This window comes from Hyaena hyaena, unplaced genomic scaffold (genome assembly GCF_003009895.1).
Source record: "Hyaena hyaena isolate Hyena2069 unplaced genomic scaffold, ASM300989v1 scaffold_547, whole genome shotgun sequence".
NCBI classification, from domain to species: domain Eukaryota; kingdom Metazoa; phylum Chordata; class Mammalia; order Carnivora; family Hyaenidae; genus Hyaena; species Hyaena hyaena.
In genome coordinates, this window is record NW_024081177.1 from 519,102 (window position 1) to 541,556 (window position 22,455).

Consider the following 22,455-nt stretch of genomic DNA (forward strand, 5'->3'; position numbering starts at 1 on the left):
ATCGACTTAAAATAGACTGTTGTATATATATGTTATATGTAAACCTCATGGTAACTATAAAGCAACAATCTATAGTAGATACACATAAAATAATGAGAAAGAAATCTAAACATAACATTAAAGAAAATCACCAAACCACAAGAGAAGAAAGGAACAGAGAGGAACAACAGAAACAGAAAATAATCAACAAAATGGATAAACACACACACACAAGACCCATCTGTTTGTTGCCTGCAAGAGATTTGTTTACTTCAGATCTAAGGACACACACACAGGGCTCAAATAAAATAAAAAATGAAAGAGGAGAAGTTACAACTGATACTACAGAAATACAAAGGGTTATAATAGAGTACTATGAAAAATTACATACCACAAATTGGACAACCTAGAAAAAAATGGATAAATTCCTAGAAATATAATCTTTCAAGACTGGATCATGAAGAAAATCTGAATAGATCAATTTCTAGCAAGGAGATTAAATCAGTAATCTGAGTCAACAAACAAAAGTCCAAGACCAGATGGCTTCAACTGGTGAATTCTACCAGACATTCAAAAAGATTTTATACCTATCTTTCTCAAACTCTTCCAAAAAACTGAAGAGGAGAGAACGTTCCCAAACTCATTGTACAAGGCCAGCATTACCCTGATACCAAAACCAAATAAGGACACCAGAGAAAAAAATCACAGTCCAATATCCCTAATGACAAAGATACAAAATCCTTTACAAAATATTAGCAAACCAAATTCAACAGTACAATAGAAGAATCATACACCATGCTCAAGTGGGATTTATTCCAAGGATGCAAGGATGGCTCAACATTTGCAAATGAATCAATATGATATACCACATTAACAAAATGATTAAAATATATGATCATCTCAATAAATGCAGAAAGAAGCACATGACGAAATTTAATATCCACTTATGATAAAAAAGAAAAACCATTCCACGAAGTGGGAATAGAAGGAACCTACCTCTATACAATGAAGGCTTTGTAGGGCAAAGCCACAGCTAATATCATACTCAATGGTGAACAGTTGAAAGCTTTTATTCTGAGATCAGGAAGAATACAAGAATGCCTACTCTAGCCACTAGCCATAGAAATTAGGCAAGGAAAAGATATGAAGGGCATCCAAATCATAAAGGAAGAAGAAAAATTGTCTCTAATTACGGATGACATGATAATATATTGAAAACCCTAAAGACTTCACCAAAAACCTGTCAGAACTAATTTATGAATTCAATAAAGTTGCAGGAAAAAAAATCAATGTACAGAAATCTGTTGTTTCTATACAATAATAACAAATTATTAAAAAGAGAAATTAAAACAATCCTATTTACAATTGCATCACAAAGAATAATAGAAATAAATTTAACCAAAAAAGTGAAAGTACTGTGAAATGAACATTGTAAGACACTGATAAAAGAAACTGAAGATGAGACAAATAAACATAAAGGTATCCTGTGCTCATGGATCGGAAGAGCTAACATTGTTAAAATGTCCATACTACCCAAAACAATCTACAAATTCAATACAATATGTATCAAAATTTCAGTGGCATTTTTCACAGACCTAAAACAAATAATTCTAAAATTTGTAAGGAACCAAAAAAGGCCCCACATAGCCAAAGCAGTCTTGAGAAAGAAAAAACAAACCTGGATGTACCATGCTCACTGATGCTAAACTGCTCTACAAAGCTATATTAATCAAAACAATATGGTTTTGCTATTAAAAACAGACACATGTCATTGGAACAGAATAATGGGCCCAAAAATAAACCCAAATATATATAGTCAATTAGTTTACTAAAAGGAGCCTAGAATATGCAACAGGGAAAGAAAAGTTTATTCAATAAATTGTCCTGAGGAAACTGGACACCTACACACAAAAGTATGAAACTAGACAACTACCCTACATCATATAAGAAATTAACTCAAAATGGATTAAGTACTTGAATGTGAGACCTGAAACCATAAAATCCCTGAAGAAGACAGAGGTGGTAAGCTCCATTGGTCTTAGTAATTTTTTTTTTTTTGAGTCTGACTCCAAAGGCAAGGGAAATGAAAGAAAAAATAAACAGGACTAAATCAAACTAAAAAGCTTCTGCAGAGCAATAGAAACCATCAACAAAATGAAAAGGCAACCTATTCTTCAAAAAAAATAAAAAATAGAGCTACCCTATAACCCAGCAATTTCACATCTGATTATTTATCTGAAGAATACAAAAACACAAATTTGAAAAGCTATATGAACCTGCATGTTCATTGCAGCATTTTTTACAGTACCAAGACATAGAAACAACCCCATGTCCTTCAATGGACAAATGGGTAAAGAAGGTATAGTGTGTGTGTGTGTGTGTGTGTGTGTGTGTGTGTGTGTGTAATAGAATAGTACTCAGCCATAAAAGGGAGGAAATCTTGCCACTTGTGACAACTTGAGGGTGAAACTTGAGTGTGTTATGCTAAGTGGAATAAGTCAGGTAGAGAAAGACAAATACTATATGATTTCCAGATTTATATCTGGAATCTAAAAAACAAAACAAATAAAACAAAACAAAAACACTCAGAGAGAGAGAATAGATTGGTAGTTACTAGAGGGAAACTGGGTTAGGGGCGGGTGAAATGGGTGAAAGAGGTGAATGTTGTGGTAATGGATGGTAACTAGACTTATGGTGATAATCACTTTATAGTATATCCAGATATTGAATTATAATGTTGTACACCTGAAACAGATATACAGGTACACTTGTTTTATTGTGCTTTGCTTTATTGCACTTTGCAGACATTGTATTTTTTACAAAGTAAAAGTTTGTGACAACCTTGCATTAATCAAACATATTGGTGTCATTTTTCCAACACAATTTTTTCACTTTGTCTTTGTGTCATATTTTGGTAATTCTCCCAGTATTTCAAACTTTTTCATTATGATTTTTTTCTTTCATAGTTTATTGTCAATTTGGATTCCATATAACACCCAGTGCTCATCCCAACAAGGGGAAGGGGGCGGTGATGGGCATGTAGTGACTTTGACTAGTGATTATACTTGCTAAGAGCTCAAAAGATGGTTGGCACTTTTAGCAATAAAACATTTTTCATTAAAGTATGTACTTTTTAAAGAAGTAATGCTGGTGCACACTATAATGCAAACATAACTTTTTTTTTTTAAATGTTTTATTTATTTCTAGGAGAGAGAGGGAGAGAGAGAGAGAGAGACAGCATGAGCAGGGGAGGGTCAGAGAGAGAGGGAGTCACAGACTCTGAAACAGGCTCCAGGCTCTGAGCTGGCAGTCAGCACAGAGCCCGACGCGGGGCTCGAACCCACGAACCGCGAGATCATGACCTAAGCGAAAGTCGGACGCTTAACCGACTAAGCCACCCAGGCGCCCACAAACATAACTTTTATATGCAACTGGGAAACCAAAAAATATTTGACTTTATTGCAGTCATGTGGAATGGAACCCACAATGTCTTTGAGGTCTGCCGGTAGTGTTTGTTGTATGACAATCCTAACACACACACACGCACTTATCTTCAGTAAGCAGGTCCAAGGCCTATACCCAGAGGAGCAAGGAGTTACAAGGCACAAGGCACACTTACCTTTATCAAGTAATAGCAGTGAAAAGTTGCTTTCCCACCTGCCTTATTCTTTAGTCTTATTTCTCAATTAAACTTAGAGTACGGGGAATAGGGATGTTATTTATTGAATCCCTTCAAATCCTCAGTACTTCCTAGACAACCAGCTGAGAGAATAATCACAGGTTTGAAAGGGCATAAGCCTAGATCATTTACCCCACTCCCAAACCCCTCAACACACTAAGATGCCTCCAAGCAGTTCTTTCTTATTCTTTGGGAAATGTACTATCTCATCCAAACTTCAGCCTGAGGCCCAGACCTTTATCTGATTCTTGCTAAACCTCTTAGAGGTTTTTTATCTGTGCATTCCCACCAATACATGTAGGAAAAATATATATACATATACATATGTATATATGATATGATAAATATAAAACTTATGCCACTTATATATGTGATTATATAAAACTTATCCCTCTTCTCCCCCTTTGATATACTTCTTATTGGGCAAAATCTAATATTACTTTATCTGTTATTTCTACCAAGAGGCATCTTCAAATTCTTGCTGTCCCCCTTCTACTCTTCTTGTGGCTGTCTTCCCATTCAGAAAGTAAACAGAACTTAAAACCCTAATTAACACCTAATAAATCTCTCCAAATTCCTCTGACTCTACTTCCTTACCTTCTCCTGGATTCCTTCATCATCACCAGCAAAGTACAAAATAGGGACATTGAGTTCAGAGGCAGCTACCCACTGAAGTACGGCTTGGAGTTGCTTGTTCTGAACTGTATCAGTTAGGCTATGATTGCTGACAATCACTTTGGGTGCTGCACACCCTTCAGGGGGCTGTCCTGATATACCTCTCAATTCATTATGGATAGCTTGATAGGCATTCTGCAGGAGAGTCTCTGCTGTCCCTGTGCCTTTGACTGGTAAACACTCATATAAATTATCTGGGAAGGCTGAAGTTGGCCTGCTTGCATCCCCAGACTTATCGTCTCCCAGCTCTTCCAAGGGAGAGTCACAGGATTTGGCAATAATGAGACATAACTTCATCACTGAATCTATCAAATATTCTAACATCTGCCCATTCATGTGGCCATCTAGCTGGTTAACAACCATCTTGGTCAGCCCAGCAAAGGTACCACCAGCCTCATCGCCTTCACTTAATTTGACAGGAGAAGGGGTCACAGGTCTTTCACACTGGTGGCTATATTCTTCTTTAATTGGCTGTTCTGGCACCTTGGGTTCAGAGCTACGGTCACTCTTGAAAATGGTCGCACCAAGTAAATTCCGGATAAAGTTAAAGAAAACACTCTTTAGATCCTTCTTTTCTGCTTCCTCTTGGTCACCTCCCATAGCAGGAGACTTAGGGGTGGACTCGTCAGAAGCTTCAGCAGACTTGTTGGCAGGCAAGTTGGTGCTGCCAGCGGCTTCAAGGAAGCTCTGTGCATCCATGCTTCCTCCCTGTGCCAGGTGGTATTGAATTAGAAGTAAGGCTGATACGATAAGGTCCTTGGCCCAGGAGTCTGAATCACACATAAAATTCTCAGGTTTCTCTCGGCATTGTGTAGGGGGGCTGAAGTTGCATGTGTCCAGAGGGTATCCCAGGGGAATGTCTGGTACAGGCCTATACTGTTTATTGGGAGCTTCAAATGTTGCCCGTTGGAAACCCAGAGGTGTTCCTTCTTTTTGCTGACTTTTATGCCAAATGGTCAATCCCTCTTTGATAATGTGTTCACCCAGAGTTTCGGCACAAGTCTTCTCTGGTTTAGAGACAGGACAGTACATTTTTTCCTTCAAATTACCTTCAGATCTCATAGATGCAAAATTTACATTTTGGTTTCTAGGGTCACCTGTTCCCTTCATGGAGACAAGGGAGTAACTCTCAGACTTGTCCTTGGTTTTCCTGATAATTTCTGGAGGTTTCTTTGCAAACATCACAGTGTATAACTTACCCAGCATGGCATCCATGATATCTGCGGCCTTCTCACTTCCGTGAGTGAATAGGCTTCTTTTCACAGCTGAGACAAAGTCTGTATCAGTCATGAGGGTCCCTGTGACATTGTGGAGGTTCTTCATGAAGGAGTCAATGAGATCTGAGACAACGTCTTTGGCATGTTTGAGTAGTACCTTCTTTAGCAGGATGGTGGCAATAGTTGTGTCCTTCACTTGGATCCTCAGTGTCTTCATGATGGAAACCATCATGTCAGATACGACACTGTTAGCATAGGTCATGATCCCTTGACTAACAGAAGCTGTAAAGTCATCAGGCCTTTCTTGCTCTCTGAACATCTTTCTCTCCCCAGGTAACCTTGCACCCTCTTTGGCATCACCTGCATTACGCGATTCAAACACCTCCTTATAGAAGAAAGACTTCTTAGAAGCAGGCTTGTCATCCGGGCCCTTGCCTTCCTTGGTGCTCTCCTTGATCTTCAGAGTAGTCTTATATTTCAAATTTGGGGGACTCCGTAATAATCCTGAGGCTCTGTCACCAGAGCCAGGAGCCTTATCTGAGGTAACATTCTTGGAACAGGCAGAGACTGTCTCATTCACCAGCTCTGATGCCACTTTACTCAAGCTTTTGTTGGGTGTGGGCTCATCTCCTATGTACAATGACTGGTGGACACATTTGTTTTCAGAGCCATCTATCTTCTCATTGATCTCCTTGCGGGCCATGGCTATGACTAGATTTGTGAGGCGATTAGCATAGAAGGAAACTTCATCTACTGAACTCCCATTACCAAGTTTGACACTGGGGCCCTGGACGGGGTTCTCTCTGTGCATCACCTCAAAATGCAATCTTCCTGGACTGCCCTTGGTGGTGGAATTGTAATAGTCCACAGAGAAACCCTTGCGGGGGTCTCCTCCTAAGCTGCTCATTTCCCTGCCGAGTGAAGATTCTCCAGGCTTGAATCTAACATCTTGGAACCCTGCTGTACTTTTTTCCAGATCTCTGCGGAGCCAGCTGAGCACTCTGATAGGATCAGTTGAGGCTTCCTTAAAAACAGACAAGGATTCATCCGACTATAACAGAGTAAAGATATAGGACATTCAGGACAATCTCAAAGATTAGTTACAAAAATGGTCACGTCTCTCAAGCCTTAACTGCTGCACCGTCACAATAAAAATAACCAACATTTATAGAGTACTTAGTATGTATCAGGCACTGTTCCAAGTATTTGAGACTATTATCTCATTTAACATTATTTTGCAGTAAACTTAAATGTTAGTTCTCTTATTATCTGCATTTTACAGAGGGGGGAATTGAAGAACTGAGAAATTAAGTTAGTTACTTATCTGAGGTTTATACAGCTAATCACTGATGGAGCAGGAATTCCAATCTAGGCAGTCTGACTCTTGAGCCCCTGTGTTAGGCACTACATATTGCTCTTAACAACATATATCCTTAAGATCTGAAAGTCATCAGCTACACAGCAGAGTTAGAATTTGAACTGAATCCAGTTTTTCTTATATTTATATTACTTGCTATTTCCTATGGTTTATCTGTTTTTATTTAGGTGTCTTACTACAACTATAGCTTTCAAACAATTAGAGAATTCCAGGACAATTGTGCATAACTGACCACTTTGCCAGGCTATACAAGCACATTCTTGATATGTTAAGTTGCTTCCAATGAACTGTTTGATATCACTTAAGTGAAAAATCTAATTTATAATTGAGGAATATTTGTAGACAATTTATTAGTTTTGAATAAATACAGATTCTTTAATGGACAATAGCTGTGATAAGCACATGTCCATATATGTTTACATATTATAATCTACAATTTTCACTTGAACACAGGCTAAATAATATCTGAAAGTGTCCTATTTACTATCAAATGTAAAGGAGCAGTGTAATAGAGTAATGTCTGTCTAGGAATGACTACAAGTATTGCCCATCATTAAAGAATGATTTGGTTCACAGTAGTAACCACAGAATGGTAGAAATATGAGTGATTAAAATTTTTCCTTTTTTGACATACCTTTGTGTTACTTGCTTTGTTATGTTTTTAACTAACTCTATTAAACTTTCTTAAGTTGGATACTTTATTACTCAAGTTTCCAGTTTTTTATCTGTGAAATGGGAGTAATAACAGTAAATTCTTCATAGTATTGTTATAAGGATTAAATGTGATAATTTATAATCATCAAAAAACAAAGAATGATTTGGTATTTTAATTACCAAGTGTCATATAATTACGAGATACTATTTCATAAATATTTGTGTTTGCCAGGCACTGTACTAAGTGTTTCACACACATGATTTTACTTAATCCACATATATGCTCTACATGGGGGGTATTACTATTTTAGTTTCATAGGTGACAAAACTGCAGCTTAGAGAAGTTACATAAATTGGCTAGTATCTCAGAGCTACTATAAGATGGAATTTAGTATTCAAATCCAGTTCTGACTCTAGAATTGGCTCTCTACATCTGCAGTACACAGCTGTATTTTGATGAATTGAAAAGAAGAGAAAAGCAGATGTATCAGTCTGCTATGGGGCTGGTTTAAGCAGTCCATGGGCCATAGCACTTGGTGTAAAGTCCTCTGAGATGGTTCTCCTAATTTGAATAACAGCTACTTCAGGGAAATTTTGTACTTCAGTGGAACACTATGCATAATCTTATAGCATAGTCTTCCACATCTTCTGATATTCTTGGGAGGTATTTTACAGCTCTGTAGATAACTGATAGCAATTTAATAGAATTCTTATTTATACATTTTAATTCTGAGCAGAGAAGGTTCCGCTGACTTCCTCCCCCACCATGGAAAATGTCAGGTTTGCCTACATTTGCACCTTCACTTTGATATTCCTGATATATATATGTTGTTCTTTTCTTCAATTCTCCTTTGAACCTCACCAGTTCCTTGTTAATGATTAAATTAAACCTTTAATATGAGTTTAAAATAAACTTAAGATGAAGCTTATTAATTCACCCTTCTCTGAAAATGATATTTTAACAGTTTTCCAAGTCTTTGGCAAGATGTTCAACAGATTCACCTTGAGGGAGTCTTGAGGGAAGTGTACCAGGTGCAGCTTTTCTTTGACCCCAGAGATGAATTCAAGGTGGCAATAGAACTTTGCAGACATTCTCTTTTTTCTAGTTTTAATTTTCCTATGTACTGATTTTGCTTTTGGTTTTCATTTTTGTTATTTTATGGCCAATAACCATTGATGGCAGCAATGATCAAGATTTTGGTTTTATTGCTTAACCATTTTGCAATCTCTTTAATGGAATAATTGTTTATATAGATCTATTCTATATTGGGTGAGAGACAATGTATTTTTTGTTCCTCTCAAGTTCAAACTAATTAAGAATTTTGTGCCCACTTGGAAGGAGAAGAGCTCTTTGATTTCTGGACATGTGTGTTTTGTGTTTGTGTTTACTTTTGATGCATGACTAAAAATTTAGAATTTTTTATTGAGATTTAATTGACATATAACATTATATTAGTTTTGGGTGCAAATTATGATATAATGATCCAATATTTGTATATATTGTAAAATGATCACTACCATAAGTCTAATTAACACCACGCATAGCTCAAAATTATTTTTCTTGTGATGAGAACTTTTAAGATCTACTTTCTTTGCAACGTTCAAATATATAATGTAGTATTATTAACTATGGTCACTATGCTATACATTATCCCCAGGATTTATTTATTTTATAGCTGGAAGTTTATACCTTTTGACTCTCTTCACCCATTTTGCTCACTCTCACAACACCCACCTCTGGAAACCACTCATCTGTTCTTTGCATCTATGAGTTTTTTTGCTTTTTTTTTTTTAAGATTCTACCTATAAGTGAGATCATATGGTATTTGTCTTTCTCTGTCTGACTTATTTCACTTAGCTTAATACTCTCTAGGTCCATCCATGTTATTGCAAGTGGCAAGACTTCCTTCTTTTATGGCTGGATAATATTCTGTTGTGTATATAAACCACATTTTCTTTATTCAGTCATCCATGGATGCACACTTAGGTTGCTTTCATGTGTTGGCTATTGTAAATAATGCTGCAATAAACACAGAGGTGTAGCCATCTCTTCAAAATAGTGATTTTGTTTCTTTCAGATATACAATGGAATTGCCAGATCATCTGGTAAATATTAATTTTAATAATTTCCTTATGTGGTTATAATTAGTATTAAATGAGATAACATGCACAAAAATATGTAACCTTATAGAGGTGTATATGAATTAATATTACTCAAACATTTCAAGTTGAGATTAGATTTCAGAAGAGGTAAGAGACGATTAAGAAGTCAATAGGCTTGATGATACAGTGAAACACAGTTATTCATCTGTGGGAGTACTAGGGAATGAAACTTGACTTCCTGTATATATGGGCAAGTACTGCTCTAGATGAAAAGAGAAGTGCTGAAAGACAGTATGGCTAAGGATGTGTACTTTGATTCATTCCTATCAGACCAGGTAGGAGCTACGGGGAAACTACTTGCTGAGTTTCTGTGATGAATTTTTTAAATGTTTTTTTTCTGGGGTGCCTGGGTGGCTCAGTTGGTTAAGTGTCTGACTCTTGATTTCAGCTCAGGTCATGATCTCATAGATTGTGAGTTCAAGCCGCATGTCAGGCTCTGTGTGGACAGTGCAGAGCCTGTTTGGGATTTCCGCCCCCTTGCCCCTCACCCACTTGTGCTCTCTCTCAAAATAAATAAACTTTAAAAATTGTTTTTCTGAACCAAAGATCAGTAACAAGTGGGAAATTCTATATGGATATAATTTAGCTTTAAGAAGAGGTGTTAAGAAAGAAAGCTGCCTATAGGCACGTCCAAGAAAGAGACAGAGAAAAGGTAGTGGATTCAGAGCAAAGACAGCATTCAAGGAATAGAAAAATTGGGTTCCAATATGCAAACTATCCATTGGGAGGACCAACCTGATGGGCCTCTACTACAGAGGTGATTTAGGGATTTAGGGGAGATGATATGTAATAAAAACTACCTGCATAATTCAATATGTATATAGTGTCCGTGCACAACACACTCTACTAGATACTGTGGGACATGTAAAGATGAAAGAAATATTATCTTGGCTTCTGGAAGCATAAAGTCCATCGTAGGGACAAAATATGAACACAAATATTACTAAATACTGTGATCAGTGCTATAAAATAATAAAAAGAGAGATGCTTAATGTTACAAAAGGGCCAGATAATTTGGGGTGGGTGACTAGAAAAAGTGGCATTTGAGATGGACTTTTAAACATTTTGGTAGTCAGATATAACAGGGTGGGTGTTCCTGACAACAAAATGACATATGCAAGCTATAGCATTTGGGATAATCCTAGGTTTAAATCAAATAGCCCCTGAAGTGTCAGTGGTATAAGAAAACAGACGTTTATTTCTCAATCACTTTGTTTGGAGAGGACATTCAATGAGAAGTTTTCTTTGCAGTGACTCAGGGACCTAGGTTCTGCTTTTGCATGGCTTCGCTCTCCTCAAAATCTATTCTTCAGGTTCATGGGGAAATATCAAAATCACAGAGAATTGAATGGGAAAATTTGTGGTCCAGGCCTGTCAATATCAAACATCACTTCCACCAATATTCCCTTTGTCTTTGTCTTTTGAAAGTTTGATTGTAATGTGTCTCAGCGTGGGTCTCTTTTGAGTTCATCTTTCTTGGAGTTTATGGAACTTCTTGGGTGTTTATATTCATGTCTCTTAATCAGATTTGCAAAGCTTTAAGACATTATTTCTTCAAATATTCTCTCTGTCCTTTCTCTTTCTCTTCTCCTTGGACTCCCACAATGTGCTATGTTTGTTTGCTGGTGTCCCACAGGTTCCTTTGGCTCTGTTCACTTCAATCCTTTTTCTTTCTGTTCCTTAGAGTTGATAATTTTCATTATCTTGTTTTCAAGTTTTCTGTTTCCTTCTCCTGCTTGCTCAAATCTGCCTTTGAATCCCTTTAGCGAAATTTTTGATTCAGTTATTATACTTCTGATCTCCAGAATTTATTTAGGTTATCTCTAGGTTTTCTATCTCTTTTTGATATTTGCATTTTCTTCATACATTTTTTTCTCAGCTTTCTCTACATGTTTCTTTTAGTTCTTTGAGTATCTTTAAGACAGTTGCTTTATAGTCTTTGTCTAGTGGATCTGCCATCAGTTCTTTTTCAGACAGTTTCTGTTGACCTACTTTGTTGCTTTGAGTGAGCCACACTACTCTGTTTCTTTGTATGCCTCGTGATTTTTGTTGAAAACTGGACATTTGACTCTAATGGCTGCAAGTTTAGAATTGAGGCTGTAAGCTATCAGTATTTGTCATTCAAAAGAGCATTAAGTGTAAGCAATAATGCCTTCCTACTTCCACATGATGCTAAATTAGGTTATAAAGTCTCTTAAATTTAAGGATCTCTACTCTTACTCAGGTTAAGATTTTAGGAGTTTAAGTTCACATAAGTTAGGGTAATCTTTGACAAACAAATTTAATAATTTTGATTTCATAAAAACAGCTATGTCTCTTATGATTGCTCAGTATTTTTATTTTACTTATTTACTTATTTTATTTATTTGATATGGTCTTCATAAACTTTCACAGGTTATACAAATCCAATAAGCTATATTACTTAATGTTTAAGATCATGAAAAATATAAATTTTTTTAATCAAATTGAATGATTATTCTGACAACCTTTACTTCAACAGTTATTATATTTTATAGTATTGTTGGCTTGATTGTAAATTTCCAGCATCTTTGTGCAACTTAAAACACTGGTATTAAGTTGATTTAATTAATGGATATTAATTGGATACTTTGCTCATTTCTAAGTAAGATAGAATATTAAAACATTGATGGCTAAAAATAGTCTGTATGTTTTTGTTTCTTATTTTTTATTATGATAGAGAGGCTGTATCTTTACATCTGTTAATATATGTGTCTACTTCTGCTGCTTTGTTATGTAAGGGATGTATATGGCTGTGATAGTTGTCTTATATGTGCTCATGAGTTTGGCTAGATGGTACTTTAGCTTGTGTTTAACAGTTCACAATTATATACCTCCCCCATCCCCACATTCTGTATGTGTATGTGTGTGTGTGTGTGTGTGTGTGTGTGTGTGTGTATGTGTGTGTATGTGTGTGTATGTAATAGAAAAAAAATGGAAAGTACTTGGCCTAAACATTTTCATTAGTATAACTTAACTATTTTTAGGAACAATGGTTTCAGAGAAACCCAGCGGTGTACATGCTAGTTTTTCTAGGACCTACAGGTGAAACCTGGTAGGAAGAGTTTGTTGGTTTCGACTTCCTAGTCTCAGGATATCGAATGATGGAGGCCTTTACAAGTCCAACCTCACGAAAACTTCCAGTAAAGCAAACTTAAGGCCTATCTGATTGCTATACCTATGTAAATAATAGCTCAAATGTGATGAAATTAGCCTTGTTTTATGATCAAAAGTTACCTTACTTTGAGATTTATCAAAATGTAGGCAACCTTAGGTAAAAAAATTTGTGCTCCAGTAGAAAATGATCCATTCTATATAGTCTATAGTTTACAGACTAAGCATTGTTTACAGCCCTCCACATAATCTAATTCTGATTCTGTGTGAGCTATTTTACAACTGTAAGCTGTAGATAGTTGACAACAATGCAGAATAATTCTACAGGTCTGTAGACACATAAATTCTGTCTAGTGAAGGTTCAGCTGACTTCCTTCTGCATTGTGGAAGAAGCCAGTTTTACCTCTATTTGCACATTCATTTTAATATTTCTGATCTATAATACATATCTTCTTTTTATTCTCCTTTGAACTGGTTGTAACACCTCACCATTTCCTCATTAATGAGTTAAATAAAATCTTTAACATGTGTTCATTTTAATATCTGACTGGGAGTCTTGATTTTACCTTTTGAAAATTATCCCTTAATATTATCTACTTATTTAAAGATAGGCACACTATCTGTAAATAGGCATGTTCCATATTTGGGCTGTAACATATACAGGAAAGTCTTATTAGAATTCAGATGTAGGGCTTATTCTCTTACCTTTTTCTTTTCTTAGAACATTAAAAAAGTTATAGCATAGCATACAACTTTATAATAGAGCATAAAGAACGGTTAGCTGACTGTATTTATAGGTTTTTATTGCCTATTTACATTTTTACACCTAAAAAATGTGCACCCTATGTCCATTATTCCACTCGATCCAGAAGAACTTTGCAAAAGTGGTTGATGAAGCCGTAAGGACTGACTGAAAGACTAATCACATGCTTATTTCTATAATGCAGTCTACAATCAAACATCTATATCTTCCAAACCCCATTGCTCTCTTGAAACCTTTAATTCTTTCTCTTCTTGTACAGTAGTATCATGAACAGGTAGGGAAGGTGGATGCCAAATTACTTCTGAGTCTTTCTTTAAAAATTTTTTTTCTTAATGTTTATTTATATTTGAGAGAGAGAGAGAGAGAGACAGAGAGAGAGAGAGAGAGAGAGAGAATGTGAGCAGGGGAGGGGCAGAAAGAGAGGGAGGCACAGAATCTGAAGCAGGCTCCAGGCTTCAAGCTGTCAGCACAAAGCCTAATGCAGGGCTTGAACTCACAAACTGTGAGATCATGACATGAGCCAAAGTTGAAAACTTAACCAACTGAGACACCCAGGTGCCCCATTTCTGAGTCTTTCTTAATCAAGGCCAGGGAAATTATTCACATCCATGAAAGAGAACATAACAAGGGTTAAGGTGTTTAATTTTTTCTCCTCAGTCATCTTCTGCTCCAGTACCTTAGTTTGAAGTTAACATATATAGCTCCCATTCTATTCTTCTTCACCTCTAGCTCTGCTAAGCATACTTTATGAAATTTTCCTTGGCCATTGTCCCCCTTGATCTATCCTTTAAACCCCTAAAGCAATTACTGCCAGAAAATCCATTTGGCAAATTATCATGAACTTCTTATAATTAGGATCTATTGGTTATTAAGAATTTTCAGGGGCGCCTGGGTGGCTTAGTCGGTTGAGCGTCCGACTTTCGCTTGGGTCATGATCTCGCGGTTCGTGGGTTTGAGCCCCGCGTCAGGCTCTGTGCTGACTGCCAGCTCAGAGCCTGGAGCCTATTTCAGAGTCTGTGACTCCCTCTCTCTCTGACCCTCCCCTGCTCACGCTGTCTCTCTCTCTCTCTCTCCTAGAAATAAATAAAACATTAAAAAAAACACTTTAAAAAAAAAAGAATTTTCATATTATATTTATATTTCACATGTATATTTTTTATTTTCCCAAATTAATGATAAGGTCTATGAGGGCAGAAACTGTTTTTATTTATTTATTTTTGCATTGCCCAGAGTGTTCCTTCCTTAATGATAAATCATTACTGTTTTGTTAATTTGATTTAGTATTGAAACTGATCTATCTTTTGTTTTTCTACAGGAAAGAGGAAAGGTAAATAAAAGATCTAATAGAAGCAGTTTTGATTGGCACTTACTCTATAGTAATTGGATATTTATTATCTATATGTCTTAATATTTTATGTAGATTTGTTAATATTTTTTCTCTTAGGCTATATAAGATAGACCAAATAGATTTTGAATAGATAGATGGGTCATGTAACATTACATGCAAATACGTATTTGATAAATATTAATACTAAGGATGAGAATTACCATAGCGATTCCATTAGATTATGAAATCCTTAAAGAAAAAGAATTCTGTCTAACCTGTTTTTATATCTCTGACCCTAGGACTAAGCACAGAGTCTGTGCCAGTTATCCATGATTGACTCTCAACTCCAAGTCCACCCTTCTTTCCCTTGCTCTGTGACACTGGAATTGGACCCCTCTAAACATTTCTTCTTTGGCAACTGGCTTTGTTAGTAGAGGGCACTGGAGAGACGCTGCATTTCTGGCTCACTTGCACCCTCTGGCAAGTGTCTTCAGTACCAGTAGGCTAGTGCTCTGTGGCAGCCACACTCTGTCCAAAGAGATCTGAAGCTGCCTTAAAGGAGAAGGAGCTTCTGTGAGTTCTCAGTCACTTACTGTTCACTCTCTTGCAGCCCAGGGGTAGTGGCTTCTCTCTACACTTGCTACTTCTGGAACCTTACAGTCTTCTTTTACAGCTTTTAGTAGTTAACTTAATTGTCTTTCACTAAGTTGAAAAACTTTTTTTTAATGTTTATTTATTTTTGAGAGCAGGGAGGGGCAGAGAGAGAAAAACAGAGGATGTGCTGACAGCGAGATGATAAGCCAAGCTGAAATCAGATGCTCAACCAACTGAGCCACCCAGGCGCCCCTCACTAAATTTTTTAATATCAAATTATTTGATATGGTTTCCCATCTTCTTTTTTAAATTTATTTCTAGGAGAGAGAGAGAGAGAGACAGCGTGAGCAGGAGAGGGTCAGAGAGAGAGAGGGAGTCACAGACTGAAACAGGCTCTAGGCTCTGAGCTGGCAGTCAGCACAGAGGCCGAAGCGGGGCCCGAACCCACGAACCACGAGATCATGACCTAAGCGAAAGTCAGACACTTAACCGACTAAGCCACCCAGGCGCCCCTGGTTTCCCATCTTCAAACTGAACCCTGATTTATAGTGCCTGATACTAAGCACTTAATAAATGTTTGTTGGATGCTGAAGGCAGAATGATAATGTTACTTAGATGAGAATTATGTTTTTGAGAATTCTGAGGCATTCTACATTTCAGAAAATAGTTTGTGAACTTTGGAGACATTTCTGTTTGAAATCCAATCCCTTTTTGTTTGAAAATTAACAAAATTTTACAGCTGTAATATATGTTTTGCATTAATTATACTATATTTCATTTATGAAATTACCATATTGTAGAATTTCCCCCCAAAACAATATGGATGGTAATTTTCATTCTAGAGGAATTCATATTTTTCCCTAAGATTTCACCTTCAAAAATAAGAGATGGGCAGTGGTGGTACAGAGCATAAGGCTACTCTTAATAGTACTCCACTTATTCTTAATTTAGAATCTATAAAAAGTGGTTGGTCCTTACCATTTTCCAGTCTTGGGCTTGGTTGTCTCCAGGTGAATAAACATCAACTTTGCATACTCCATTTTGGCTTTGTAACCAGTCCACCCTATCCGACATCTGGAAGTAGAAAAAACAATTAGAAAGGGTCATAAAAGGGACAGGTTACATGAACACAAGGAGAAATAAGGCAAACGGCTGAGGTTTGGAAAATAGGAGCAATGTTCAATACAGAGACCTGTCCCAAGAGCTACTTCAACCACACCAAACTCTGGATCTCTTCATCCTCAGCTCTCAACTGCAGGAAGATTTCTTAAATATACATGTCTCTAGTACTGAGGCTGGTGCTTGGCACATGCTAGATTGCTTAGTGCAGATTTGTTCATGAATGAACCTAAGTAGCCATGTCCTGCTCTGTGTGTTCTTGCTTGATAACCCTTCCATATCCTGGATTTTCAGTAGACACTCAAAACTCAATGTGATCAAAATAGAATTAGTGTCTTCCCTACCTACTCTTGTCCCACCAACTTTTTTTTTGCCCTATCAACTTATTTTTAAAGTAATATATGCCTAATTTTCATTAATTTCTAGAGCACTAGCTTAACTTACATTAACAATAGTCTAGTAGATCCTCCTTAAAACCAATCCTTCCTCCAAATAGCCAAGGATCCTGGGGGAATTCTTAGTCTCCATATTTCAGCCAACATCTGGATGCCAAGAGAAGAGAGATACCACGTGCACCATCCAATGGGCCTTTGCACGGATGCCCTTGCTGATACTGACAGTTCTATAGCCCTCCCAATACTTTGCTCTACTCCCTAATGCCCAATCTCAATAATGGCACTGCCATCTAGCTGGTCTTTCAAACCAGAAAACTGATAATCATTTTAGTTGTCTTCTTCCATTACAAACCTCCATCTAGCTGCTACCACTGTCTTCTTTCATTTCTTGCCATTTATCATGAAAGAATGCCTAATACTTGCTTTTGACTCACCTCAAAATAACATAATAGCCCCCATTCTTATATTCCTTTGGCCATAGTCTTTTTCACTTTCCATAGCATTGCATCTTATTTGATAGTCTTCAAAAATATGGCTAATTATCACAATATTTGTCCACTGATAATCTATAAGTATAAAAAGCTTCTCTTTGACTTCTTTTTCCATGCCAGATTTCCATTACCAGGCTTCTATACTGAAACTCCCTTCTTTACAAACCTTGCTTACAAACTTCATTTACATCTATACTTCTCAATAAGGTAGAATAAGATGGCCAATATTTCCTCTCTACATGCCTAAAAATTTTTATGAAGTAGATATACATATTCATATTTGATTTGCACAAAACAAATAACGTATTTGAAATAGTTATAAGTTGTTTTAAACTGTTACAATAAAGTCCAAATTTTTTACAATGAAATTGCATTTTATAAAAATTTGCTTGAAGTAAGTTAAGCATTATTAGCAGTTGAATAGTTGGTTAATTGGAAATATTTGTTTTAAAGGACTCTGGGCAGCAGAGGGGATTGACATCCTCCCTCAAAATTAAACCAACACAAATCAAACACAGATTACACACAAGACTGAAGCTTATTTATAGATGGATTTATTATTTTTGTCATATAGAATATTATGGATAATTATTAAAAAGAAAATAGGGGCTCCTGGGTGGGTCAGTTGGTTAAGCGTCCAACTTCTCCTCAAGTCATGATCTCATGGTTCATGAGTTCGAGCTCTGCATCAGGCTCTCTGCTGACAGCTCAGAGCTTAGAGCTTGCTTTGGATCCTCAGTCCCCCCACCCGCACCCCTCCCCAGATCATTCTCTCTCTATCTCTCTCTCTGAAAGAGAGAAAGAAAGAAAGAAAGAAAGAAAGAAAGAAAGAAAGAAAGAAAGAAAGAAAGAAAGAAAGAAAGAAGAAAACAGAAGACCTTTTAAGAACTACTTGTGTTTTGCTCCCACAAGGACTGGTACATATTTTCACACCCTAATCACTAACTCAGATTCCTGAGTTAGGGACACAGTTTCCCTAACTCTTCCTGACACTGTAATACAATAGATTGCTTGGGTAAGCAATGGGTTCTCCACCCTGATTAGACCTTAGAATCACTCAGAGAGCTGTTTAAAGATACTGACTCTGAGATACTAACTTCCAAAGAATCCTATTTCTTTTTTTAAAACATTTTTTAAATGTTTATTTATTTCTGAGAGAGAGAGAACACAGGCAGGGGAAGGGCAGGGAGGGACATAGGATCCAAAGTGGGCCCTGCACTGACATCAGAGAACCTGATGTGGGGCTAGAACCCACAAACCATGAGATAATGATGACCTGAGCCAAAGTCAGATGTTCAACTGACTAAGCCATCCAGGCACACACACCCCCACCCAAAGAATCTTATTTCAATGGTTTTGGGGTGGGCAAACGTAGGCATTGAATTTCTTAAAAGCTCCATGGATGATTCTAACGTACATCTGCATAAGGATGGGAATCCCTGGGTCTGGGTTTATCTGGAAAGATTCTGTCTGAGAAAGACTGGCCAGCTCCAGAAATATGATGGTTTATTCTTTTCTTTAAAACATTTCTACAATTTTCTAAAGTTCTTCAGTATCTCATTTTAATAGATTTCTTTTAACTCTAACAAGGGAGTTTTTAAAGTCTATGAAGTTTAAGCCTAGTATTGTCTCTCAGCAGCTATTGTATGCTAATATTCTTATGCTCAAGTGATTACCACAAATAAAGGAATGGATGTTACTATTACTTGGACAAAGAATGAGAAGACTTGGAAACAGGTTGCTCTGGATTGTTGACAGAGCAAGTGAGAGTCAAAAGCTTACCTCTCAATCTCCAGTTGATACTTCATCTTAATGAATTGCTTCTAATAGAAAATGACAAAATCAACAGGATCTCCTAACTTATTTAAGCTATATTTCACAATTAAAAAGCAAGAATAAAAATTAAGTGCAAAGTAAGGAAATTATGGCATCACTTACTCTTACTGAGGACAGGTTCTGAGATATGAGGAAAGCTCTTGATTAATTTGTTGTTGTCTTCACTATCCCTAAACTTACCCACCCCTCCTGCCATGAAATATAAGGGATCTGCAAAGGAAAGACACGAATAAAAATGACTAATTTTACATATTAAGACAATTGCTCTTATACCAAGCAATGATTTGACTTACACATTATTTTTCACTTGCCGTACACAAGTCATGAGCACAAAATGACATTGAAATTTAAAGTCCTGATCTTATTATGGGTACATTCTAATGGTTCCCAAATGAAAAAAAAAAAAAAAAAAGTTCCATCTTCTGGTCAACAGTTTCTGAAATGACTATTACTATTCTCCACTTTCAAATCAGTGATTTATAGGCTTATGTAACAATGACAAAATTAAAAGTTTTTAGGTTAATCTCAAACTTGCTTAATTGGGAAGTCAGAAAATAAAAAGCTAGAATGAACAATAAGTGCCCTGAATGAATTCATAACACTTTGTAAATATTCTTTTGAGGACCTTAGAGAAATATACATCTTCATGTTGTAAAGGGAATTTATAGTTAATGTTAGATCTAGCTCCAGATCAATGATCTTCCTTACACTACCTCTTCTAAAACATTACTGCATTGTTCTCTCATATTGGAATATCTACCCAGCCTCCTAGTGATATCTCTCTAAATCCCACCCTTGCTTGATAGTTCAGGACAAAGCTTATCCCATCTATGAAATATTTCCTATTAATACCTAATCCAATGTGATTGGTCCTCCATCAAAGTTTCTGTCATATTTTGCTTCAACTTTTATATCCCATCTAGTCCTTCAATTACTCACATATATTTCATCTCCTTTATTAGATGACTTTCTGAGGGAAGATGTATTTTCTTACTCATCTTGGTATCCCTCATAACTAGTGTCTTAAAGTTGGTGCTTACATATAGGAGGATTAGGAGGAACTTAACAGAGGACCCTTGGGGGAGAAGAAGAGGGGAAATGGGGAGAGGGAGGGAGGCAAACCATGAGAGACTCTTGAATGTTGAGAACAAAGTGAGGACTGATGGATATGGGGGAGAGAGGAAGGGGGGTGATGGGCATGGAGGAGGGCACTTGTGGGGATGAGCACTGGGTATTGTATGGAAACCAACATGACAATAAACTATTAAAAAAATAAAGTTGCTGCTTAATAATTGTCTGCTAAAAGAATGAATATATGAATAGTACCCATTCCTAATTCTAGATAGTGTGTGAAATATATATGTTTATAGTTTATTAACAGACTTTCCTATCCCAATAATATAAATAAATCAGAACTTCAAAAGTGCTCTTGTACTTCTTTCACAAAGATAAAGAACATATTTTAGTCACATATATCCAGCAAACACTTCCACTTAGATGTACTAGCATTTTTTATTCTATTTTCTATGTCTTCTGTATGCTTATCTACATCCATGGACCTTTAGACTCCAAATTCCCTAAATTGTCCTGGATAATCTGTATACATTTCCCATAAGGAGATGGAAAAGAGAGAAGGAAAATATACAGTTTAATAGAGCCAATGAATGGTTTTATAAATTTCTTATGTTTAAAGCTGGTGAGCAATACTCCGGAGTTAGGGTAGAATTTAAAAGAGAAAAATGATGCTTTTGTATTAGCTATTAAATTTGATGAGGAAAGAAAGCTAACTGTATACAATGTATAGATAAATGGACCCTAGAAACCATTCTAACAACCTCATTTTACAGATTAGGAAACTGAGGGTCAGAAAGGGAGTGTTAAAAACAATGGATATACGGGCGCCTGGGTGGTTCAGTCGGTTATGCATCCAACTTCGGTTCAGGCAATGATCTCATGGTTTGTGAGTTTGAGCCCCATGTTGGGCTCTGGGCTTGACAGCTCAGAGCCTGGAGCCTGCTTCAGATTCTGTATCTCCCTTTCTCTCTGCCCTCCTCTGCTCATGCTCTGTCTGTCTCTCAAAAATAAATGTTAAAAAAATGGATATATTCTTTTAAATAATCCAGCTCTACAGGTTAACATCCTGCAAGCTGTGAAACATTTCTATGGCCAATAGTGGAATCCTGCAGCCAATAGAAGGGATATTCCTTGAAAGTGCCAATGTGATTACTACCTCAATAATTGAGAGGGAGTGCAAATCATGAATACCAGCCAGAAAGGACATAACACAAAGGTTTGGTTATGGTTGCTGTACTCCAGACCATAAGTCCATCTCAAGACTTCTATATCCATCATAAGCAAGAGGTTCCTGTTTACTCAAGGTTCTTAAAGTCACAGAAAAGCCCAAACTACAGACAGCATATATGAAGCTTTTGCAGCGTTGATACATATCATATCAGGCTTTAAAGTTTATTCAACCAAGTTTCATAACTAGTTTTATAAAGGAAGAATATATTCAATTGTATCTATTCTCTTTCTCACTCCCTTCCTCTAAGTGCCTGGCACATTGTACACACTCAATAAATTTGGTTATTGTTGACATAAGTTACAATTGATTTTCTTTAAGGATTAGAAGTATGTGTGTGTGTGTGTGTGTGTGTGTGTGTGTGTGTGTCTTTTCCCTTGGTGATACCACTCACTGTTAAATTTCTCTGTGAATTTTCTCCATTTTCACTTTCCCTTAGTTTTTCCTCTAGTGCACCATAAAGTACAGACACTTCCTTCACATGGCTACATATTTCCTGTCTTTTCCAAGTTCTCTGCTGTCTAGCTAAGGCTTCAGAAATAATAGTAGAGAGGATGAAAGTAGGTGAGATTCGGGACTCAAAGCTACACCAGTTTGATTTTGCTATTAGTGCACTGGGGAGAAAAAGCTTTTGAAATAGCTAGGCAATGAAAAGGAAAGGCAGCAAGTAATCAAGCTTCCAGTCTCACTGTCAAACCGGGAGGCAGAGAGTAAGAGTCCCTCGTGATCCCAAAAGGATGGCCAAGGAGAT

General features: G+C 36.8%; 1 protein-coding gene across 5 annotated transcripts in view; it reads right to left on the reverse strand.

Annotated features, from left to right (window-relative positions):
- Positions 1-22,455, reverse strand: part of AKAP3 (A-kinase anchoring protein 3) — a 33,392-nt gene that overhangs the window by 8,415 nt on the left and 2,522 nt on the right. For 2 of the 5 annotated variants that reach the window (XM_039255759.1, XM_039255758.1), the window contains exons 2-4: positions 19,505-19,612; positions 16,540-16,635; positions 4,256-6,601 (exon numbers count right to left, since the gene is read on the reverse strand). In XM_039255759.1, coding sequence (XP_039111690.1) covers positions 4,256-6,601; positions 16,540-16,635 — 2,442 coding nt within the window. In that variant the 5' untranslated portion in view covers positions 19,505-19,612. Of the gene's footprint in view, positions 1-4,255; positions 6,602-16,539; positions 16,636-17,124; positions 17,223-17,509; positions 17,627-19,504; positions 19,613-22,455 lie in introns of those variants that run through there. The other 3 variants (XM_039255762.1, XM_039255760.1, XM_039255761.1) reach the window with 3 other exon arrangements.